At 37.4% G+C, this 21,057-nt stretch overlaps 2 protein-coding genes across 3 annotated transcripts; one reads left to right on the forward strand and one right to left on the reverse strand.

The window, feature by feature from the left end:
* The first annotated feature begins 2,960 nt into the window (after window positions 1-2,960).
* trmt61b (tRNA methyltransferase 61B) lies at window positions 2,961-10,376 on the forward strand. 2 transcript variants are annotated; one of them, XR_009784247.1, is made up of 8 exons: window positions 2,961-3,057; window positions 3,142-4,086; window positions 5,277-5,379; window positions 6,855-7,045; window positions 8,873-8,964; window positions 9,200-9,390; window positions 10,053-10,164; window positions 10,242-10,376. XR_009784247.1 is itself a non-coding variant. In XM_061743450.1 (8 exons), the coding sequence occupies exons 2-8, from the start codon at window positions 3,223-3,225 to the stop codon at window positions 10,289-10,291; spliced, it is 1,581 nt and encodes a 526-aa protein (XP_061599434.1). In that variant the 5' UTR covers window positions 2,961-3,057; window positions 3,142-3,222; the 3' UTR covers window positions 10,292-10,376. The 2 variants fall into 2 exon arrangements, 1 of the variants encoding a protein (XP_061599434.1); XM_061743450.1 differs by having other exon boundaries at window positions 10,075-10,164.
* A 422-nt stretch (window positions 10,377-10,798) lies between these two features.
* spdya (speedy/RINGO cell cycle regulator family member A) lies at window positions 10,799-15,855 on the reverse strand. The gene is made up of 6 exons (XM_061743907.1): window positions 15,613-15,855; window positions 14,843-14,901; window positions 14,667-14,752; window positions 14,359-14,530; window positions 13,287-13,626; window positions 10,799-10,936 (listed from the first exon to the last, which is right to left on the reverse strand). Exons 1-6 carry the CDS (start codon window positions 15,833-15,835, stop codon window positions 10,875-10,877), a joined length of 942 nt encoding a protein of 313 aa, XP_061599891.1. The 5' UTR covers window positions 15,836-15,855; the 3' UTR covers window positions 10,799-10,874.
* Window positions 15,856-21,057: the final 5,202 nt, after the last annotated feature.

Here is a 21,057-nt window from a genome sequence, read left to right on the forward strand (position 1 = left end):
GCCCATTCCTTCTACGTGACAACTTTGATATATAATCTATAGATAATGATAAATACATTATGTAGGTTTATTTTTACTACAACACTAACTATAACCGCTCGAGTTGTAAGTTTGGGGTTTTAACAGAAATTGAATTAACGTTAACAAAGATATACAGCAGCTACCTTAAATGGCCAATTTCACCCAAAGCAAAAGAAATTCAGTTTAAAATAATAAACAATATTTATCCTGCCGCTGAAACCCTAAGGAGAAGGTTCAATTTTGACGTAGATCCTTGTATATTTTGTAAAACAGAACACAAAACAATTGAACACTTATTCTTTTCTTGTTCGGTCACAAAGCTTTTTTGGCAAGATGTTTATCAGTGGTTAAAGATTGGGATCAACAACTGTATGTTCAGCAAGTTTCAGGTCATAATTTATATGGATGGTCTGCCAAAGAAGGTATCCAAGATGGTGAACATAATTCTAATTTTGGGTAAATATCATATACATAAAAATAAATGGAAAAACAGCAAACTCCACAGCTCTGTTCTTCAGGACTTTATCACCTGGTGCGAGGGTGCTTGTCTCCAGCTGAACTCAACTAAGACCAAAGAGCTGATTATAACATTCTCCAGCAAGCAGAGACAACTGGCAGAGGCCGTCACTACCATCATCCGGGGGGAGCCGGTGGAGGTGGTGGAGGAGTACAGATACTTGGGCACAATCTTCGATGGCCTCCTGAAGTTTTCCTCTAACATTGAGGAGATCATTAGGAAGTGTCATCAGAGACAATATCTGCTCAGGAAATTGACATCATTTGGTGTGAACAAAGACATTCTCCTGACCTTCTACCACGCATTCATTGAGAGTATCCTAATATTCTCATTCATCTCCTGGTTTCACTCCATCACCCTGCAAGATCGGTCACGCCTACTCAGCATCACGAAAGTCTGCTCTAAAATCATTGGACACCCTGTTAGAGCTTTGTCTGCTTTTTGCGACCAACAAACCTTCCGCTCTGCTCACAGGATCCTGCACGACCCCGCACATGCACTTCACTCAATGTTCGAGTGGCTCCCATCAGGTCGCAGGCTGCGATGTCCACGCTGCAGAACACAGAGGAGGAGGGCCACCTTTGTCCCCAGAGCAGTCAAGCTCTTAAACGACGACCCCTCCCTGTCTCAACGGCGACTGATTTAATCCACATAGCACTTTTAACAGTAAGCACAAAGCACTTTACTGGCAGTAGCTTGGATATTTTTAACTGCACACCCTATGTATGTATGTATGTTGTCTTTTAATGCTGCTCCTTATGCCTTTTAAATTGCCCCTCGGGGACAAATAAAGTGTTTTGAATTGAATTGAATTGAATTGAACCCTCCATAGTATGTTTTAAAAACGAAATAAAAAGTTATATAACATCTATTAAGGTACTTTCAAAAGAAAATCAGTCTATAAATGATTTATGTGAAACCATGTTAGAGTCTCTTGCTCTTTAAGATACAATCTTGCTACGCTTATACATTTTTGTTGAAATGTCAACCCCTGTGATTATTTTATTTTGTGATTATTTAAATTTATTTTATTTATTTTCTTTTTATTTAAATGTAGAAGTTTATCTTGAAAAAAATGTATAGTTACATATTCACTTGTGTGTTGTGAACTTATGTTTCAGTTGCAAACTAATGTTTCCTCAAAGGAATTTTGTAATTTTGAAAATGTTGAATAAAGTTTGTTAAAAAAAAAAAGTTTGGGGTCTTAGTTTAATAACAGTTTTTTCCACAACCCATGAACGCATCACTAACAATTTCTTTTTTCATTTGTGCAAAACTGCAGTGCAGAATAACAGCTATAGTTGTAAACGATTTTTGATGCCATAAAACTTCATTATTGCTTTTGTGATTTTTAAATTGAATTTATTGTTTCAGTTTGTAAATTAACTATGGTGTGTGTGTGTGTGTGTGTGTGTGTGTGTGTGTGTGTGTGTGTGTGTGTGTGTGTGTGTGTGTGTGTGTGTGTGTGTGTGTGTGTGTGTGTGTTTGTGTGTTTCTTTGTTATATTCGCCACAAGTTCAAGCTGACCTGATAAACCTACTCCATGAACTCTTGACTGATTTTATTTATCACCAAGAATATTATTTATCATTTAACTGTCACCTGGTATTTCTGAAGAGAGAAATACCAAAACATTTTGTTTGATGATCACTTTATGAATCTGGTTTAAATCTCTCAAATCGTATCTGACACACCCTGATTAAGAAATAGAAAAATAGAATAGAAAGCCTTTATTATCAATGTACATGTACCTCGGAATTAGGCAGCAGCTCCGTCAAAGTGCACACATGCAAAGACTATGTAAGCAAGGAAGCATAAATGTATATATATGTACACACACTATAAACAAGAGTGAATGGGAGGATAAAAAATGTACATGGATGGGTGGGGGGATATTGCACTTAAATGAATGGAAGAATAATATTGCCCTTGAAGGGATGGGAGTATTGCACATAGATAGTAGAATATTGGGACATTATGGGACATTGTGGGACATTGTGAGACATTGTGATTAATCCCACAGTCCAAATAAAAAAGAGAAAGCTCAAAGATACTGCATTGACTTCCTCCCTTTAGGCATTAGGCTACAACATCATGGCATGTCAGTGATGTGAACCCTTAAAATTAAATTAATTTGTGCTGAACCCAATAGTTTTTGTAAAAATAAAACAACACCTGCCTAAATGCATGTTTTCAGCAAATGATTAACGTTGACTTTCACACATCTGTGTTTGATAATGTTGTATACTTTCAGAAATACTCATGGGCTTTCAGTCAAATTATTGTTTTTGATTGAAATCAACAGGAAACTGCTGAAATTCAGACTTCCTGTGAATCAGACACTAACGTTGCAGCCGCCCCCTGCTGGCGGAGTTTGGTACAGCAGTCGCTCAGTTATGACGCTTGCGCGCATGCGCCTCAGTGGGGGTTTGTCTTCAGCGCACCAAACACTCAGCAGTCACCTTAAAACACGTGTTAGGACGAAAAACCATTTCTGCGTTACTGCAGTACAAACTAAAGTAAGTAAAAACAAATCTATTGAAGTTTATTTATATGTTTCTGTTTTTTGATTGTTTATTGCACATGTCTGTTTATATTTGCAGCTCGACTTAACTGATGGGACCATTATGGGACAGAGCAATCCGACTTAGTTTAAATAATAAAGTATGTTGTAACTTAAAGTAATGGCTGTGTGCGTGTCCTTCAGATTCCTGTCCCTGCACAGACTGCTGTCAGTTTCCTACAAACATAGAGACATACTTGTACAACTCTGTCAGAGAGGGAGGACTGCACGTTTTTCCACTGCTTTTCTGAGGTGTAAGGAGAATGAAGGAGACAGTTCTGATGCTTCCCAAGTGAGCAGCAAGCTGAGACGGAGGAGACCCCTGTCCCCGCTGGAGAGGCTCAGCAGGCTGCTGCCGCAGGAGGATCTGAGCCCAGAGCTGCTGCAGCTGAGGGATCAGAACCAGCAACCTCAGGATGCAGACACCCAGATACCAGCCTCACCCTTCACACCTGCAGCCGCTGATGCAAAAACCCAGATACCAGCCTCCCCCTGCACACCTGCAACCCACGATGCAGACGCCCAGATACCAGCCTCCCCCTGCACATCTGCAACCCATGATGCAGAAACCCAGATACCAGCCTCCCCCTGCACACCTGCAACCCACGATGCAGACGCCCAGATACCAGCCTCGCCCTGCACACCTGCAGCCGCTGCTGCAGGGCCGGAGCTGGAGGAGTCCCCCCACCCAGAGGAAGGGCAGATCTCTCCCACCCTCCCCGGGGAGAGCCTTCTCACCTTCGGGGAGTTGCTCATCGCTGAGTATCGAAAGAACCGGCGTGTGGAGTTCAGGAAGATGTTCCTGCTGGAGAGAGGGAAGCGTCTGCAGAGCAGCTGGGGCATCATCCTGCACGATGACATCCATGAAAAGCCTGCAGGCTGCTTCCTGAAAACCAGCAGGTGGATTCCCCTCTTCATCCGGAGAGCGTCTCTGGAGGATTATGTTCTGTACATGAAGAGGGGGCCGGCCATCTCCTACCCAAAGGTACGGCACGAGTCCCTTATGGTTCCTGGTCCCAGTAACTCTGTGTAACTCACCTTTGGTGTAATTATACCCAGTACTGGAGATGAGGGGGGATGAGGGGGGAGGGAATCCCCCCCTGAAATAAAAATGGTCCAAATCATCCCCCCTGTAAAACTGCCATCCCCCCTTTCCATCCCTTATGTCATTTCATCAATGAATGTGGTTTTACTGCTATTTCAACATTAAGTCATCACCAGAAAAATAACACCAGAAAAATGTGACAATTTTCACCAGTTTCAGGTAAATTTTCACTTGAAATAAGTAGGAAAATCTTCCAGTGGGAAAAGATTTATCTTCTCATTACAAGCAAAAAAATCTCGTTCCACTGGAAGATTTTCCTACTTATTTCAAGTGAAAATCTACTTGAACCAGGTGAAAATTGTTGTTTTTTCCAGTGATGAGTCTTGTTTTAAATGTAATGAGATTTTTTTTTACTAAAATGAGACATTTTAACTAGAAATAGGACAAATATTCTTGTTAAGATTTGGAGTTTTTGCAGTGATCCATTTTACTTATCCTGTGAAGGACAGAGTCATATTGATAAGTTCAGAAAACTGTTTTTCATTGTTGTGTTTTGATGTATTTGATGTAAGCCCAGTGGATATTTAAAGCTTACAGAAGGCTGCATTTAACTGCTGCTATGTCATTCCTGCAGTATTTCTGCAGGTGTTTTTGGTCAGTGCTATTATTTGTAATATATTATATTATTTGTAATCAGCCCAAATGATCTGTATATGATAAAATCCACCATCCCCCCTGATTTTTTTTTTACAACACGAGTACTGATTATACCACCGCCAAGCTAAAGAAGTTGCAGGTAGCATATAATAATGCGTTCAGGATCCTCCTCAAGCTTCCAAGATGAACAAGTGCAAGCACTTTATTTGTTAATTGTTATGTCCCCACCTTCCATGCTCTGCTGAGGAATTTTATGTTTAAATGTATGTGTCGACTGCATGAGTCAGAAAATTGTCTAATAACTCCACTCGCTAAGATCAAACGGAGTGATACAAGGTTCACACATCTGGACTATGGAAACATTGGAACAGATGTTTGCATGTATTTTAATGTGTGCCCTGTAATTTGTATGTATTTTATATGGAACCTTTTGAGTCTGTAATAAAGTATTAATTCATTGATTCTGTGGTCAGGATGCTGCTGCGATGCTGCTGATGATGGACGTGACGGCGGGAGACTGCGTGCTGGAGTCGGGGTCGGGGTCAGGGGCCATGTCTCTGTTCCTGTCCAGAGCAGGTCTGAGCTTTTATTCTAGCAGCTTTTATCCGTATTGTCTTGTTTTTAACGTATTTCTACTTTTTTTTTTTTTTTCCGATGGATTTGATTTATTTTGTACGTGTAAAAAGACAACATTTAAAAGAGAAGATAAGAAAACGAAATAAAAAATACAAAGAATTTCATCCTTTAACACTTAATATCTTAATTTACGTGTGCAAAAAGGAGTAGGAAGAAGTGTAAACTTATTTAATCCTTCCCCCATTCACTAATCGTTTATTAACAAGTATTTATAGTAACTAACTATACTTAATTATACTCACACACATACCTATACATACATACATACATACATACATACAAATAGTTGAATTTTTGTATATATTTGTACACACATGCCTATAAATATTTTTATAAATATACTTATTTACACCATACTATCTCTATATTAACTCCATCTGCTCTATATCTATATATATATACATACACACACATACATATATATATATATATATATATATATATATATATATATATATACACACATGCATAGCTGCCCATTTTCATTCATTCATTTTCATTTATTCTTTATTTCATTCAAAAAATAAAACAATTCAATACAAATACAAATGTTCTTAAATTGTGATGAAAAGGGAGCAGAAAGAAGAAGAATCTTATCTGATCTGCCCCTTTTTCCAAGAAATAACTTCACAAATTTTCACATTGTTTTGTACATTTCTGTACATAAATATAAACAAATCTACCCAATAGTGTTATCTACAGGCCCCTAAAGGCCGCTAAACTACTTTGATTGTAGTGTTTTATTAGTGTTATTATGGATGTTGGCCTATTTTTTGTGAAGCCCCTTGTGACATTCCGTTGTCTGTGAAAGGTGCTATATAAATAAAATGTACTTACCGGTACTGAATTTACTTACTTACACTCATCTCAATGTCTCTGTGCAACTTTACCTTGCTTATGAAAGAAATCAGTTTAGATGCACCGATCATCAGTAATATTTTCATAAATTTTTTATTTTCATTCACATTCTTCAATCATTGAGAGTGTTTCCCTCTCAAGAGCAGACTACTTTATCTTCATTAAAAAAAAAAACACAAACGTGATTTTAATGCTGCATTCAAAACACAGAGCTGCTAGTGATTGGAATCATCTGCAAACACTTAAACATTCATCCCATTCTCCTTCAAAAATACACTCCCAACATTCATCTGTGATCATTGCATATGTTTTTAACTCTTCCAGACCAGCGCTAGCACTTTTTACTCATATTGTTCTAAGTGTTGTGTGTTTTTTATATATTGTGTGTTGTTTCACTGTGATTGTATGTGTTTGACTCTTTGTGCTGCCTCTTGCCAGGTCGTCGTTGTAAATGAGAAACTGTTCTCAATTGACTTACCTGGTTAAATGAAGGTTAAATAAATAAAATGAAAGCTGCAACAGTTCACTTTTGAGCAGCTAGTTTGTGTTTCTCCCAGTGGGCTCCAAGGGCAGCGTCCTGAGCGTGGAGGTCAGGGAGGATCACCACCGCAGAGCTGTGCTGAACTACGAGCGCTGGAGGAAGTCGTGGAGTCTGCGCCGAGGCCAAGACTGGCCCGACAACGTTCAGTTCCACATATCCGACCTCCGGGCTGCATCGTCGCTCCTCAGCGGCCGGGGATTCAATGCAGTCAGTGGACCTCATTCCTATTTCTTACTCCTTAGTGAAGTCGAGTTTCTTTTCCATTTATTTACAAAGCCCTGATTCACAATAAAAATAATCTTCACAGTTGCAGTAAGTTCAATATAAATCCAGTAAAATGCAGAACAAACCAGGACGGCCCAGCTGATAACGATTGTAGTCACACTGTGTGACGGCGGTTTGTAAAACCACAAGCTTTACCGTACTAAGAAGGAACGTTTTGAGATTAACCTGAAAAGCAGGGGCGGGGGATTTCTGCCCCCTGAACCCAATCTGAGAGCCAGTTCCTCATGAGAGGAGCCTGATAATCAGTACTCGAGTTGTTTTCTGAACTTATCAATATGACTCTGTCCTTCACAGAATAAGTAAAATGGATCACTGCAAAAACTCCAAATCTTAACAAGAATATTTGTCTTATTTCTAGTTAAAATGTCTAATTTTAGTTAAAAAAAAATCTCATTACACTTAAAACAAGACTCATCACTGGAAAAAACAACAATTTTCACCCGTTTCAAGTAGATTTTCACTTAAAATAAGTAAAAAAAAATCTGCCACTGGAAGATTTTTTTGCTTTTAATGAGAAGATAAATCTTGTCCCACTGGCAGATTTTTCCTACTTATTTCAAGTGAAAATCTACTTTAAACGGGTGAAAATTGTCAAATAAGTTATTTTTCTGGTGATGACTAAAACCACATTCATTGATGAAATGACATAAGGGATGGAAAGGAGGGATGGCAGTTTTACTGGGGGGATGATTTGGACCGTTTTTATTTCAGGGGGGATGCCATCCCCCCTCAACTCGAGTACTGCTGATAACTGATGGCTTTTGGAAACTCTAGAAACCACAAGTAAACCACAAGCGTGAGTGCAAAGCACTTGTTTGTGAAAACGTGGAGTAAATAAGTCTGGTTCATCACAAGCTTTGCATGTGAGAACTTAATCTCTCCTCTGAATTCAACAGGGAGCTAGTCAAGATAAGCTAAAAGTTAAGATATTCTATCTCATTGCTAGTGTTTTTGATTCGCTGGAGGCTTTTCAGACGATCAATAACAAGCTTCAATGCAAATAGGTGGTTGGATGACTTGAATCTATTCGTCAATAGATTTGATCAGATGCCCCCCCCCTTCTCTGCTCCCACAGCAAGTTATTCCAGCCGTACCTCTGCACGCTCATCAACAACACTACATACAAACCACGCAATACAAAACTACCCACAATGCAATACTCAGTTTGTATGATTGTGTATATATTTATATTGTCAATGGATATCTTTGCTGCTGTAACGTGGACATTCCTCCACAGAGACGGATAAAGGTTTATCTTTTATGTTAGACATACAGGACTGTCTCAGAAAATTAGAATACTGTGATTTTCTGTAATGCAAGTACAAAAACAAAAATGTCATACATTCTGGATTCATTACAAATCAACTGAAATATTGCAAGCCTTTTATTATTTTAATATTACTGATCATGGCTTACAGCTTAAGAAAACTCAAATATCCTATCTCAAAACATTACAATATTCTGGGAATCTTAATCTTAAACTGTAAGCCATAACCAGCAACATTAAAATAATAAAAGGCTTGCAATATTTTAGTTGATTTGTAATGAATCCAGAATGTAAGACGTTTTTTTTTTTTTATTGCATTACAGGAAATAAAGAACTTTATCACAATATTCTAATTTTCTGAGACAGTTCTGTAAGTTTGAATCTGAGCAACAGCATGTTCCACCTGAACGGATGAACGAAGACTCAGTGGGTTAAATGTCATGACACCTGCTCATCGACCAAACTGATCATCTGTGTTCCAGGCAGCTCTGGACATGATAAACCCCCACCTGGCTTTACCCGCCGTGCTGCCGCACCTGCACCCTGGAGCCGTGTGCGTCGTCTACCTCGCCAAGTACGTAACAACTCTTTCATTGCTGTATTTTTAATGACGAGAGTCTCACATGTTTGGAAAAACCTCTGACACCAACATTTTTAAGTAAACCACCTAATTTTACAGATTTAAGTTTTAAAGAGGATGACAAAGCATGAGGAATATTTCAATTAACTTTTCTGGGGAAAAAAAACAAACCAAACACTGTGAAGCGTTAAAAGTGGAATATGTGCTGCTTGGTGTTTCTCCCTGCCAGTGTGACCCAGGTCATCGACCTGCTGGAGGGTCTGCGCTGCTCCTCGCTCCCATTCCTGTGCGAGCGCGTCGTGGAGGTTCCGGTCCGGGACTGGATGGTGGTGCCGGCCCTGCAGAAAGATGGCCGGTACTGGACCAGAAAGGCTGGAACCCTGGATGAGGACCTAACGGAGGACGATGAGGCCGATAAAGGTGTGTAGCACCCTATAATGTAATAATTTCCTGAAAATGTAATAACGCCTGAAAATGTAATAAAATTTGCACTTGACTCAATCAAAAATGTAATAAAATCCAATAATGTAATAACTTCACCAATAATGTAATAAAATATCCTGACTGATATTGTAATAACATTTTTACAGATAATATAATACCTTATTACATTGGGAATTTATTACATTTTCAGGTGGGTGTTTTTTTTTTCTCCAAAACTGATAATGTAATACTTGACAAATAATGTAATATATATGTTCATTTTCAGTCCAGAGTTCTACATTTGGTGTTTTAAGTATCTAAGAATGTTATATACACTGGATTTGAAACACCAGAATGACTATTGGGTTAAATTGCAGACTTTCAGTACCATGTAATAAATTCCCAATAATGTAATAAGGTATTACATTATCGGTAAAAATGTTATGACAATATCAGTCAGGATATTTTATTACATTGGTGAAGTTATTACATTATTGGGTTTTATTACATTTTCGATTGAGTTAAGTGCAAATTTTATTAGATTTTCAGGCGTTATTACATTTTCAGGAAATTATTACATTATAGGGTGCTACAAGGTGCTCGACAGTGAAAAACCCTCACTACTCTTTACGCTGGTATTTTGCGCCTCCATCCCTCAGATTTGAAATGTTTTAATTCCAGAGGAGTTCAGCGGAGATAAAGGCCGTGCTCCAGCCTTCGGGAGCGTCCCCTACATTGCCAGACCTCATCCTGAACAGATGAGCCACACAGGTCGGGTCTGGCACACTTGTAGTTACTCTATGAAGTTGAATGAAATGCTCATTAAATGCTTTTTGTTGTTTTTTCAGCATTCCTGGTGAAGCTGAGGAAGTGTGTGCATCACCTACCGCCTCTGTGAGGAATCTTGAACAGAGTTTTATTTACAAGTCAAATACTGTTGGGTACAATTTAAAATAAATAAATAAATGACTGAGATCAAAACATTCATTTCGGTGTATTTTGGTTTATAAATCCAGATGAAGTTGTGTAAAGCAAAAAAATACAAAGAGACAAACTGAGGTTTGAGTTTGTATTCCAAAATCATGAAGCAGCACTGAATTATCGGACAGATTTGGCAACAACACCTGAAAAAACCAGCACCCACTGAGCTCATATGTAACAGTTAAGGGTGTGTATCCTAAGATCCTCGCTCTCTGAAGAATAGTTTCAACAATTGTGGTAACAGGATGAAAACAATATAAATACATAAATAAGTTACATAAATAATGGAACCATCTTTGCAGCATGTGTCTGTTGCTACATGAACAGCAAACTCTTTGCATATTAATTATAAAAATAACGAATGGTATTAGAAGAAACTATACAAACTGGGAGATTAACACATCTGCTTCAAAAGTAAAGCTTCTCTCCAGGAAGTGAAGTTTTAATGCCCTGAACTGCTCAGCTGGAACGGAGAGGAACGTGCTCGACCTCCAGCGCTTTTACATCTCATTCATCCAGTCCATTAAGGCGTCACACGAGGATTTACCGGAAGATGTATCCCCTAATAAAAAACAAACATGACAAATTATTTCAGTGATGACTACAAACGTTCTAAAAAATTATATACACTGTCATTGTCTCATTGTTTTTGTTAGAAATTAAAATGCCAGAATAAAGCCTATTCCTTACCATAATGTACAAATGTGTCAGATAAATTAAATCTAGCAACTTTTTTGTTTTTCTTCAGCAGGCTTTAGTTATTTTCATTAGTTGGCAACAGTGCTACCAGCTCCTTGAGTGATTTTACTTTTACTTACATTCCCTCTGGACCATAGATCAAAAGTAAAGACCTAATACACTAATTTTATCTTCCATCATGTGATTTTCTTCCACACTGAGACCCGGTCCATAATCAGCTTTGTTTTCTCTGGTGGAAGAGCAGCTGCCGCGGCTGCTACTGGATTACATTAGATCTTTATTAGTTATATAACAACCAAATTAAAAGTTCCATCAGTCAGTGCTAAAAAACTAACAGATAAATACTATAGTACATAAAACACTTTCACACAAGACAAAATAAAAACAAATAACTGATTAAAACCAATAAATAATAAAAAAATGGACTACAAATGTCTACGATTGTAAAATGAAGGGAATTTTTCAAAGTTAGAAACTTTTCATCGGAATGAAGTGAACAACAAAGTTCTGGGTCTCTGGAAAGAGCCTTGAGACAACTTGTGTTGTGATACACGCTATATAAATAAAACTATATTTATATAAATTAAACAATGTAGATGAGCCAAATAAGGAACTTCAATGTCTTTGGGATGGAAGAGAAAAAAGCTAAACAAAACATAATTTTTCATGATCAAATCAATCAGATTTAACAGAAATTAAATTGAGTTTCAATTTTTGAATTTATGGAATCCCGCTCTGAACTCGGACTACAGAGGCCAAACGATTTAAATCAAAGTTCTGTATTACTATATCCAGTTAAGTTGAGTTTGCTGATATTACTAGAGTAATAGTTTCCTTTCTTAAGCAGTTTTCTGTTAGTTTCATTCAGCGTCCTGACTGATGAGCACGTGTCTCTTTCCTTTAGCCTTCTTTATGTTATTTTAAGCCCCTCTGAATAGTCCGATTGTCTTGCTTACAACAGAGAATTGTTTCAATAGTTGCAAAGAAATTTAGATGTACTGCTAGAAAATGTAAATTTTGTTTTGCAGGTACGTCTAGCTACCATTAAATATGCTCAAAAGTCACGGGGAGCCAATCAAATCACTCTATTCTTGGCGTGAGTGTCTCTGGGCGGGCTTAACAAGATGACAACAGAATCTGAATGTAAACAGTGTAGATAGCAGCTGAGGATTTATGGCTGTTTGAATAAACTTTGGCAACGACAGTTGAAAATTCAGACTTTTTCTTTGAAAATGTAACAGTAAATGGTACTCAAATCATTCCTTTGCAAGGTAGATGTATTTGCAGTTTTGCAGCAAATACATGACTGGATGACTGGGTGGAGCGGCACCTATGGGTTGTTTTCAGACCCTACATCTTTCTAGATGTCGGCCTGAACAATCAGGCTATTTCAATAATGTTTTTAGGATCCTTTTTACTACCTAATTTTACAGAAAAACACCTTTATCATTTGATTTAAAACTAATATTTCCAGTTCAACTACTCATACACTTTCTTTTCAAAATTTGCAAGAAAATGTCCACCACTTTGCAACCACAGTGGTGTTTTAAGAGCATTTCCTCAAACATGGATTTGTTTTACATTAGCTAAAAAACTGTTAAAATGGATCAGAAGCCATGCAGATTTTACTTCTGAGGGAAAGTCAGAAAAAATCCTTAATTAGCAATTTAATTCATTTTTAAAATTAAAATTTTCCTTAAAACAACCTTAAATTTGGATTTCTTTTTACATTTCAGGCTTATCCCTTTTCAAACGACTGTGATTTGAGTCTCTGAGGGGAACCAGGTCGTACTAAAGCAAACGTCCAACACTTAAAGGCTGAGTTATGGTTCTGCGTCAATGTGATTGGTTCGCTTGGTAGCAACGCATTTCCGGTTTCCGGTTTGAAGCAGTCGTGAACTTTCAGGGCTCTTTTCTTCGTGTATGTGTGATTTTTTTTGTTTTTTTGCGCAATAGTTGTCCTTATCTCTTTGATTCACTGTGACCGGAAAAAGTCGGATAAACCATTCAGGAAAAGATCGCGAATTAGCGGTCACGGGGGGTACTGCACCACGGAGAAATGGAGTGACGGAGAAGTCCGAAGGGTTCACGACGGCGTCACGGCGACGGCGTGTGCACAACGTCGATTTTACGCAGAACCATAATTCAGGCTTAACAGTTGCATGATGAAAGTACAATGCTCAGACTGTTACAGCAGTACGAGTGACACCTACTGAGAAAGCTTCCAGGGCCGTCCGGGCTTTGACTCTCCGCTGTCCAGCTGAAGTACATGGCGGCCCTAGGAGGGGTTAATTCCAGACTAAAGGCAGAGGGTAATGGGGCGTTACAGGTTTTATCCCGGGTCTTTGCAGATGAGCTCATGGCGGCAGAGAAGGAGACATTACTACGATGTCGGCTGCTGCCACAGTTGCACAGGGAACAAGCTTTCCGGGAGGCCGAGGGTCCGCGAGGACGACAGGCAGGGCCTTGATCCGTGTACCGTCGCTGGGCACCACTGTGGTGATCGAAACGCTGCCTCTGCCAAGCAGCGTGGGACGCCGCAATTGCCATGACCTGCGGGCAAGAATACGGCAGGAGGAATTAACACATTTCCAACACGGTTAAAACACACAGTAGATGGATTTTGGACAGCTCGATGAAATTGGACCCGTGTAGCAAAAAGGCCAACAACATTTTTCTAATTTTTCTAAGAGATCCCATTGATTAGTCTCTGACAGGCCTGGGTATCGATTCAAATGTCAAGAATCAATTTGATTCCGATTAAGATTCAGAATAGATTATCAGGATTTGATTCGATCCGATATTGATTTGGGTTGGTGTTATTTAAAATGTTTTTTGAGCTGTTGCCTGAATTATATGACTGTAAAATAACTAGTGAAATAATAATTTCACAATAATTATTGGGAAATAACTAAGAAATAAATAACTCAAACAGGCCTTTCAATATCCATTTAAAGTGCAAAAAAAAGAAAGAAATTGCAACAGTTCATGCAGTAAACAAATCATTTTAGCTTGTCTAATTTATTCTGTCACCACACACACATATTGCCATGAAGCACCTGGCATTTTTCAGAAGTGTCATGACAAACTGTGTGTCCAACTACTAGGATTAAAGTTCACCGGGCGAAAATGTAATGATGAAAAAAAATTAATAAAAAAAAAAAAAAATCGATCTTTAGACAAACAAATCAATTTTTAGGAATTAATATGAGAATCGATTTAGAAATGGAAAATTGTTTTTTTTCAACACAGGCCTAGTCTCAGAATTGTTGTACTTGTGTGCACCTTCTCACAGCAGCGGCTACTGACTACCGCTCTGTACTGGATGCGAGTCCACAGTCCGTCTCGCTGCTGGAGGAATCGGGGAAACATCCTCAACCAGTTCTTGCCCAGAGCCCACGGAAAAATTTCATACTTGCTCTCCTCTTCTTCCTCCTCCATAGTGTTAGCGAGATACCTTCAGAGGAAAAACAGAGCACAAGTCTTAGTTTTAGGATGTACTGTGGTTTTTATGAACAATAAAAACCAACAGTGGTGGCACTGAAAGTAATAATAATGATAATACAAAAATATATTCTAATATCTGAACTTACAATGCGATAAAGAAGTTCTTTCTGGTGTATTCGGCAATAGTGAACGAGGCCCGTTTGAAGTACACAAATGTCATGGCTAACAGGTACTGGTGAATTCAAGACAAAAGAAGATGTTAGTACAGAGTTATGAAGATGGGAAGAGGACTTTAAAGGCTTGTTGCTCATCACTGCTTTACCTTGTCTGTTACTTTATAGCAAGAGTCCATCATCAGAAAGTCCCGAATCACTTCATCGTCTGAAATGAGACATAAGTTGAGCATCGTTTACCAAAATTCAAATAGACTTTTATTTTATTCAGATTCAGATTCAGATGACTTTATTATTCCCTTTGGGAGGTTCCCTCGGGGAAATTGACATCTCCATCTCACACACACAGCACTGTCATTTTCAAATCAAACCCCCCAAAAGCCAAACACCCATACACAGGACTGTCTCAGAAAATTTGAATATTGTGATAAAGTCCTTTATTTTCTGTAATGCAAAAATGTCATACATTCTGGATTCATTAAAAATCAATTGAAATATTGCAAGCCTTTTATTATTTTAATATTGCTGATCATGGCTTACAGCTTAAGAAAACTCAAATATCCTATCTCAAAAAATTAGAATATTCTGGGAATCTTAATCTTAAACTATAAGCCATAATCAGCAATATTAAAATAATAAAAGGCTTGCAATATTTCAGTTGATTTGTAATGAATCCAGAATGTATGACATTTTTGTTTTTCTAATTGAATTACAGAAAATAAAAGGACTTTATCACAATATTCTAATTTTCTGAGACAGTCCTGTAAAGATAAAACAATTAAAAATAAAGATAAAAATATAAAAAAAGGTAAAAACTAAAATAAAAATAAAAAGTGCAGTGCCATAAAAAGAATTATATGGATAGAAAAAGTGTTGTGTAATATTGCACAATTTATTGCACTAGTAGTTTAAAATTCACCCAAAAGTTGTAAGTAAGTTTCCATCTCCTTCCGCTGGATGACGGTCGCCGGAGGCGTAATTTTGACGAAACACATGGTGTCGTGTTTGTTGGGCTGGATCTTCCACAGCTGGGCCTTGGAGCCTCGACCGTTGGCTCCACCTGGGTAGCGATGTCTCCTGATCTGACGCACACTTTTGCGTTTGACTTGCAGAGATGCAGAAGAAGGAGGCGTCTTCATCATGCTGCAGCTTCTGTCCTCAAGGTTTGTCTTCAGGGATGGAGGACAAGTGAAAACATTAGTCTTCATCTTAATAGAATATGCACAATTTGGTAAATCACAAAATATAGATATTATATATGTATATTCGCAACTGCACAGACTTACCCACCTTCAAATCGCATCTCAAAACTCACCTCTTCAGAAAAGCTTTTAATGCGTGATTTGTTTCTTATCCTTTATCTTATCTTATCTTTTTTTATCCTGTGGTTTTTAATTTTTAATTTTCTTGATCTCGATGTTTTATCTTTGTCTGTGAAGCGTCTTTGAGATCTTTTAAAAGCGCTCTATAAATAAAATTGATTATTATTATTATTATTATTATTATTTTTATTATTATTATACAGGTCTACTGTCCAGAGCCGGATTAAATAAATGGACTACACTAGGCAGACTGTGATTTTTGGGCCCCCCTCCATCGATGTTATTTATGAAATCTTAAACTTACCAAAGTTACTAATAAAACTTAATTCACATTTTACATAGCAAAGTCATAGTCAAGTTGGTTCTTTGTATTCCAAAATACAGGTAAGTCATGTGTTGTATATTAAACAGTCTATCAGACTATTTTTAGATTTTTATTATTTATACGTTATTACAATGCTCTATTAAATGCTATTAAATTATCCTTATCTTATCGATTGTGAGCATTTTGCAGAAAATCTTAATTAAATGTGTTGATTAAATTGAATAGTTAAATAAGAAGTCAAATCTACAAAGGCCAATACAATTTGCAGTAAGACAAAGTGTGCTGTAGTATGTATGTATGTATGTGTATATGTATGTATGTGTATGCGTATGCAGAGTCGTTTGGGAGATTTGCGAGGCCCTGTGTGAAATGGCCAAAGTTTTTGGGTTTTTCGGGTCGGATCGGGTGTCTATATGCGCAATTTTAACTCTCCAATTAGCAAAATACTGGATACCTTCCCCTGCCTCATCATCATCTGGGCTTACCTTGACGTGGGGCCCCACGGCTGCTTGAGACCCGGGTGGGTCGGTGATTTTTGTAACAAATTTATCAAACGTGCCTTTCAGAGAGGCATTAAACTCTTCCATTTTCTTTTGTTTTTTTCTTTTTTCATCCCCTGATGGAAATTTCCTGAATCTGTCTCGTTCTCTCGACATTGTGTGACAGTTTGTTCCAACTCCACCCGTCTGGATCAGACTAGCTTGTGTCTGCGCTTGGTCTGATCAGTTGTATTGAACAACAGACACGCGTCATCATTGCACATATATTTATTGATATGCACAGACTAGTACACATTTAGGTCTGTAATGGAACGTGACTGTTGATATTTATAAGGAAAAAAAAAAAAAAATTGGGGAAAAAAAAAACGGCCCATAGCGCCAGGCCCCTTGGGGCGCCAGGCCCCGTGCGGTCGCACGGTTCGCACATCCCTTGCGGCGGCCCTGTGCGTATGTATGCGTATATATACTGTATATGTATGTATACTAAATATAGTAATAATGCACATATATATATGCCTTAGGTTTTTATCGGCATGTTATCAACCATTAATATGTGTGCAGACAAAAAAAAAAAAAAAAAAAAATAATTATTATTTTTTTTTTTTTTTTTGTCCCTCTGTCTGGGCCCCCCCCCTGTCGGGCCCTAGGCACGTGCCTAGTCTGCCTTTGCGTTAATCCGGCTCTGCTACTGTCTACTGACAGGTATACTGTCTCCGAAAATTAGAATATTGTGATACGGTTCTTTATTTTCTGTAATGCAATTAAAAAAACAAAAATGTCATACATTCTGGATTCATTACAAATCAACTGAAATATAAACCCAGGTGGAGCCAACGGTCGAGGCTCCAAGGCCCAGCTGTGGAAGATCCAGCCCAACAAACACGACACGATGTGTTTTGTCAAAATTACGCCTCCGGCGACCGTCATCCAGCGGAAGGAGATGGAAACTTACTTACAACTTTTGGGTGAATTTTAAACTACTAGTGCAATAACTTGTGCAATATTACACAACACTTTTTCTATCCATATAATTCTTTTTATGGCACTGCACCTTTTATTTTTACCTTTTTTTCTATTTTTATCTTTATTTTTAATTGTTTTATCTTTACAAGACTGTATCAGAAAATTAGAATATTGTGATAAAGTTCTTTATTTTCTGTAATGCAATTAAAAAAACAAAAATGTCATACATTCTGGATTCATTACAAATCAACTGAAATTTTGCAAGCCTTTTGTTATTTTAATATTGCTGATTATGGTTTACAGTTTAAGATTAAGATTCCCAGAATATTCTAATTTTTTGAGATAGGATATTTGAGTTTCAGCAATATTAAAATATAAGGCTTGCAATATTTCAGTTGATTTGTAATGAATCCAGAATGTATGACATTTTTGTTTTTGTAATTGCATTACAGAAAATCACAATATTCTAATTTTCTGAGACAGTCGTGTAAATGTATTTGCATCACTAAATCAGTCACAAAGCCCAATCTAAAACATGAATTGAATGGATTTATCTTCATCTGTTTCATAGTTTAAAAAATATAGTATTTTGTCCTCTCTATTTTCACTTAATGAACATTTAAACTCTTCTTGTTAGATAATTTATCCTTAAATACGACATAAGCGTTCAAGTCTGATTGAAGAAGCTAGGTTTAAAAAATAGTTCACACTTTAATTAAACTTAATACCATCCGCCAGCATCTCTGACATAAGTTCAAAGGGACGGCATCAAAATGCGAATTTTACTTTTTGTTTTTAATTTTGGAAAAGGAGCCCAAACGATGATTTAATTCGTTTGAAAGGGAGAAGTGTTATCGATCACCTACCAGATCGTTAGCCGCTACGGGAGGTGCTACTGCGCATGCGCGGCCCGCGGCCTGCGGGAGCGCGCCTCCTCTCTCTCCTCTGGGCCTCGTTTTTCCTGCAATAATGGTTTACCTGTCCTGGAGGATTCTTTAGTGACTGTAAACAGACTTATTTTTGACCACTTTGACGAAAGTAAAGATGATAAATTATTAATTTAACAAAGAATAAAAACTAAATCAGAATCAGAATTAGGTTTATTTGACCAAGTCAGGTCAAACAAGACGGGGGTGATGAGAAATTACACAGAGTTACTACACCGCATTTACCCTAATACACCAGATACTTGTGTGAAGTGTGGTATACAGAAAGGTAGCTTGTTTCACTGCCCCTGGGAATGTACCCTCATTAAAGACTTTTATTAATTATATTAATTATTATTAATTATATCTCTGTTCATCAAAAAGCAACTTCCTTTGTCCCAAGCTTTGTATTTTCGGTTGTTTCCCTGCAAGCTGTACTTTGAACGATTGCAGGAAGAAGATGGTGGTATTTTGTCTTCTAGAAGCTAAACATAAAATTGCACTGTCATGGAAATCTGTTCACAGTACAAATAGTTGGGTTGAGGGATTACTGCAATGCCTTGCTTTAAATAAACTTATATATGCTGTTAAAGGGAAATATAACAGATTTGAGAAGATTTGGGGCTCTTTTATGCAATTTATTGAGGATTTTATTGCAGCTTTGTAGTCTACTGTTGTATTATATATTTTTTTTTATTCTTATTTTTATATATACAACTTCCTGTTTATTTCTAATAAGGTCACTGATCACATTTTGGATGGTAGGAGTGTTCTAGAAGTACACAATGCGTTTCCATCTGTGTATGTACATGTTGGTCACTGATTATCCTTTTCTTTTCCCTAAACGCCATAATGAGAATCAGTCAGTTACCACAACAGTAAAATATATCACTTAAATATCTGCATTTAGAATGTCTTCAAGTGCCTATTTTTACATATTAATGTGCCTTGTTCTGTTTTGTTCTGTTTTGTGCCTTTGTACTGTAAATGAAAAAGTCAATAAAAATATTGGTTTAGGCTATTTACACCCGGGTGCAAGTACTGATTCATATGCTATTTACACCCTGCTACCAATATCAATGTTTGCTATTGTAGGTTAAATACCCCATGTAATGCCACATGGAATGGCTTCAAACCTACAAGCAGCTCACCAGTGATTGACAGGTATTCACACCACTTTTGATAAACTTCATTTAATGTCTTCGAAATATTTTACAATGACATAAGAGCAAAAATTGTTCATACAAAAGTGTGAGAGCAGACGTTTGCCTGGCTCTATTGTTTGACATGGTTCCAATTTTAGAGTGGTGCACATGCGCATGGGCAAGTGACATTTTTTTCCCCATATTTTCGGTCTATTTCGGTTTTTAATTCTTGAGGATTTGGTTTTTGGCATTTTATTCAAATGTAACCCCAAGACAGTATATAAAGTAATGAAATATAGAAAATGTATGCAATTATAACTGAAAACTTTAATGTTTTCATACCTTTAAACATATTTAAAGGCAAAAACATGGCACCAGTTATACTCGTGTCCAACAAAACATTCCTTTTTTTGGCATAAACAAAAAAATACCAAAAGTTGTAATGTAATAATGAAGAAAAAAAAAAATCGATCAGACATACCAATCGATTTTTAGGAATGGGAATCCACTATGAGAATCAATTTAGAATCGGAAAATCGTTTTTTTTTTCAACACAGGCCTAGTTAAATCTGCCTTATTTTAAGCATGAGAGCTTTTTTTTATTTATTTATTTTTATTTATTTATTTGCACAGTGATAACAATCTTTTTTTTTTTTTATCATACAAGGACAAATAATTTGTGCAGGAGAGGAAAAGAAGCCCGAAGGGCTTATAAAAAATCCTCCCCTCAATACAAAATTACCAAAACAAATCAGTCAATAGCTTGAACCTTTGTTCTCAAGCTTAGCTGTCGTACATAGTTCCCTCAAACCTCTGCCTTCAAACATAAAAGATCTTCACTTTAGTGCTTCACATCAAAAGGTCATGTCTGCACTCAGATAGTCTTGAAGTGTCTCCAGTGTGTAGCTCTGCAGATGCTGACAGCAGTGTTATCCATCAAATCACAGTTTTACAACATCTTCTGAAATTATTTATCTTATTTATTTCTTCTTTGGGATGTTTTTATCCCATTGTGTTGTGATGACAGATTTGTGGCTTGTGAGAGGGAAGATTGCTATAATATTGTGTCTGCTCCAGAGAGGAAAAGGCAGCTCAAGTTCTTTTTAAACCTGCTTTCCTTGTTCAGCTGTTGCTGGATATAAATTACCAAAAATCAGTAAATCCAAAGGCAATTTAGGGCCTT

Source organism: Cololabis saira, chromosome 16 (assembly GCF_033807715.1).
Source record: "Cololabis saira isolate AMF1-May2022 chromosome 16, fColSai1.1, whole genome shotgun sequence".
Classification (NCBI taxonomy): domain Eukaryota; kingdom Metazoa; phylum Chordata; class Actinopteri; order Beloniformes; family Belonidae; genus Cololabis; species Cololabis saira.

What these genes read in the sequence shown, in the direction of transcription:
- trmt61b (XM_061743450.1), top strand. Translation starts at nt 3,223, where the DNA reads ATGGCTGTGTGCGTGTCCTTCAGATTCCTGTCCCTGCACAGACTGCTG. An exon ending in TCTGTTCCTGTCCAGAGCAG is followed by an intron (nt 5,380 to 6,854) that starts GTCTGAGCTTTT and finishes TGTTTCTCCCAG; the next exon opens with TGGGCTCCAAGGGCAGCGTC. An exon ending in GGACGATGAGGCCGATAAAG is followed by an intron (nt 9,391 to 10,074) that starts GTGTGTAGCACC and finishes TTTTAATTCCAG; the next exon opens with AGGAGTTCAGCGGAGATAAA.
- spdya (XM_061743907.1), bottom strand. Translation starts at nt 15,835, where the DNA reads ATGATGAAGACGCCTCCTTCTTCTGCATCTCTGCAAGTCAAACGCAAA. An exon ending in AACTTACTTACAACTTTTGG is followed by an intron (nt 14,902 to 15,612) that starts GTGAATTTTAAA and finishes GTCTCATTTCAG; the next exon opens with ACGATGAAGTGATTCGGGAC. An exon ending in GCTATAAAGTAACAGACAAG is followed by an intron (nt 14,753 to 14,842) that starts GTAAAGCAGTGA and finishes TGAATTCACCAG; the next exon opens with TACCTGTTAGCCATGACATT.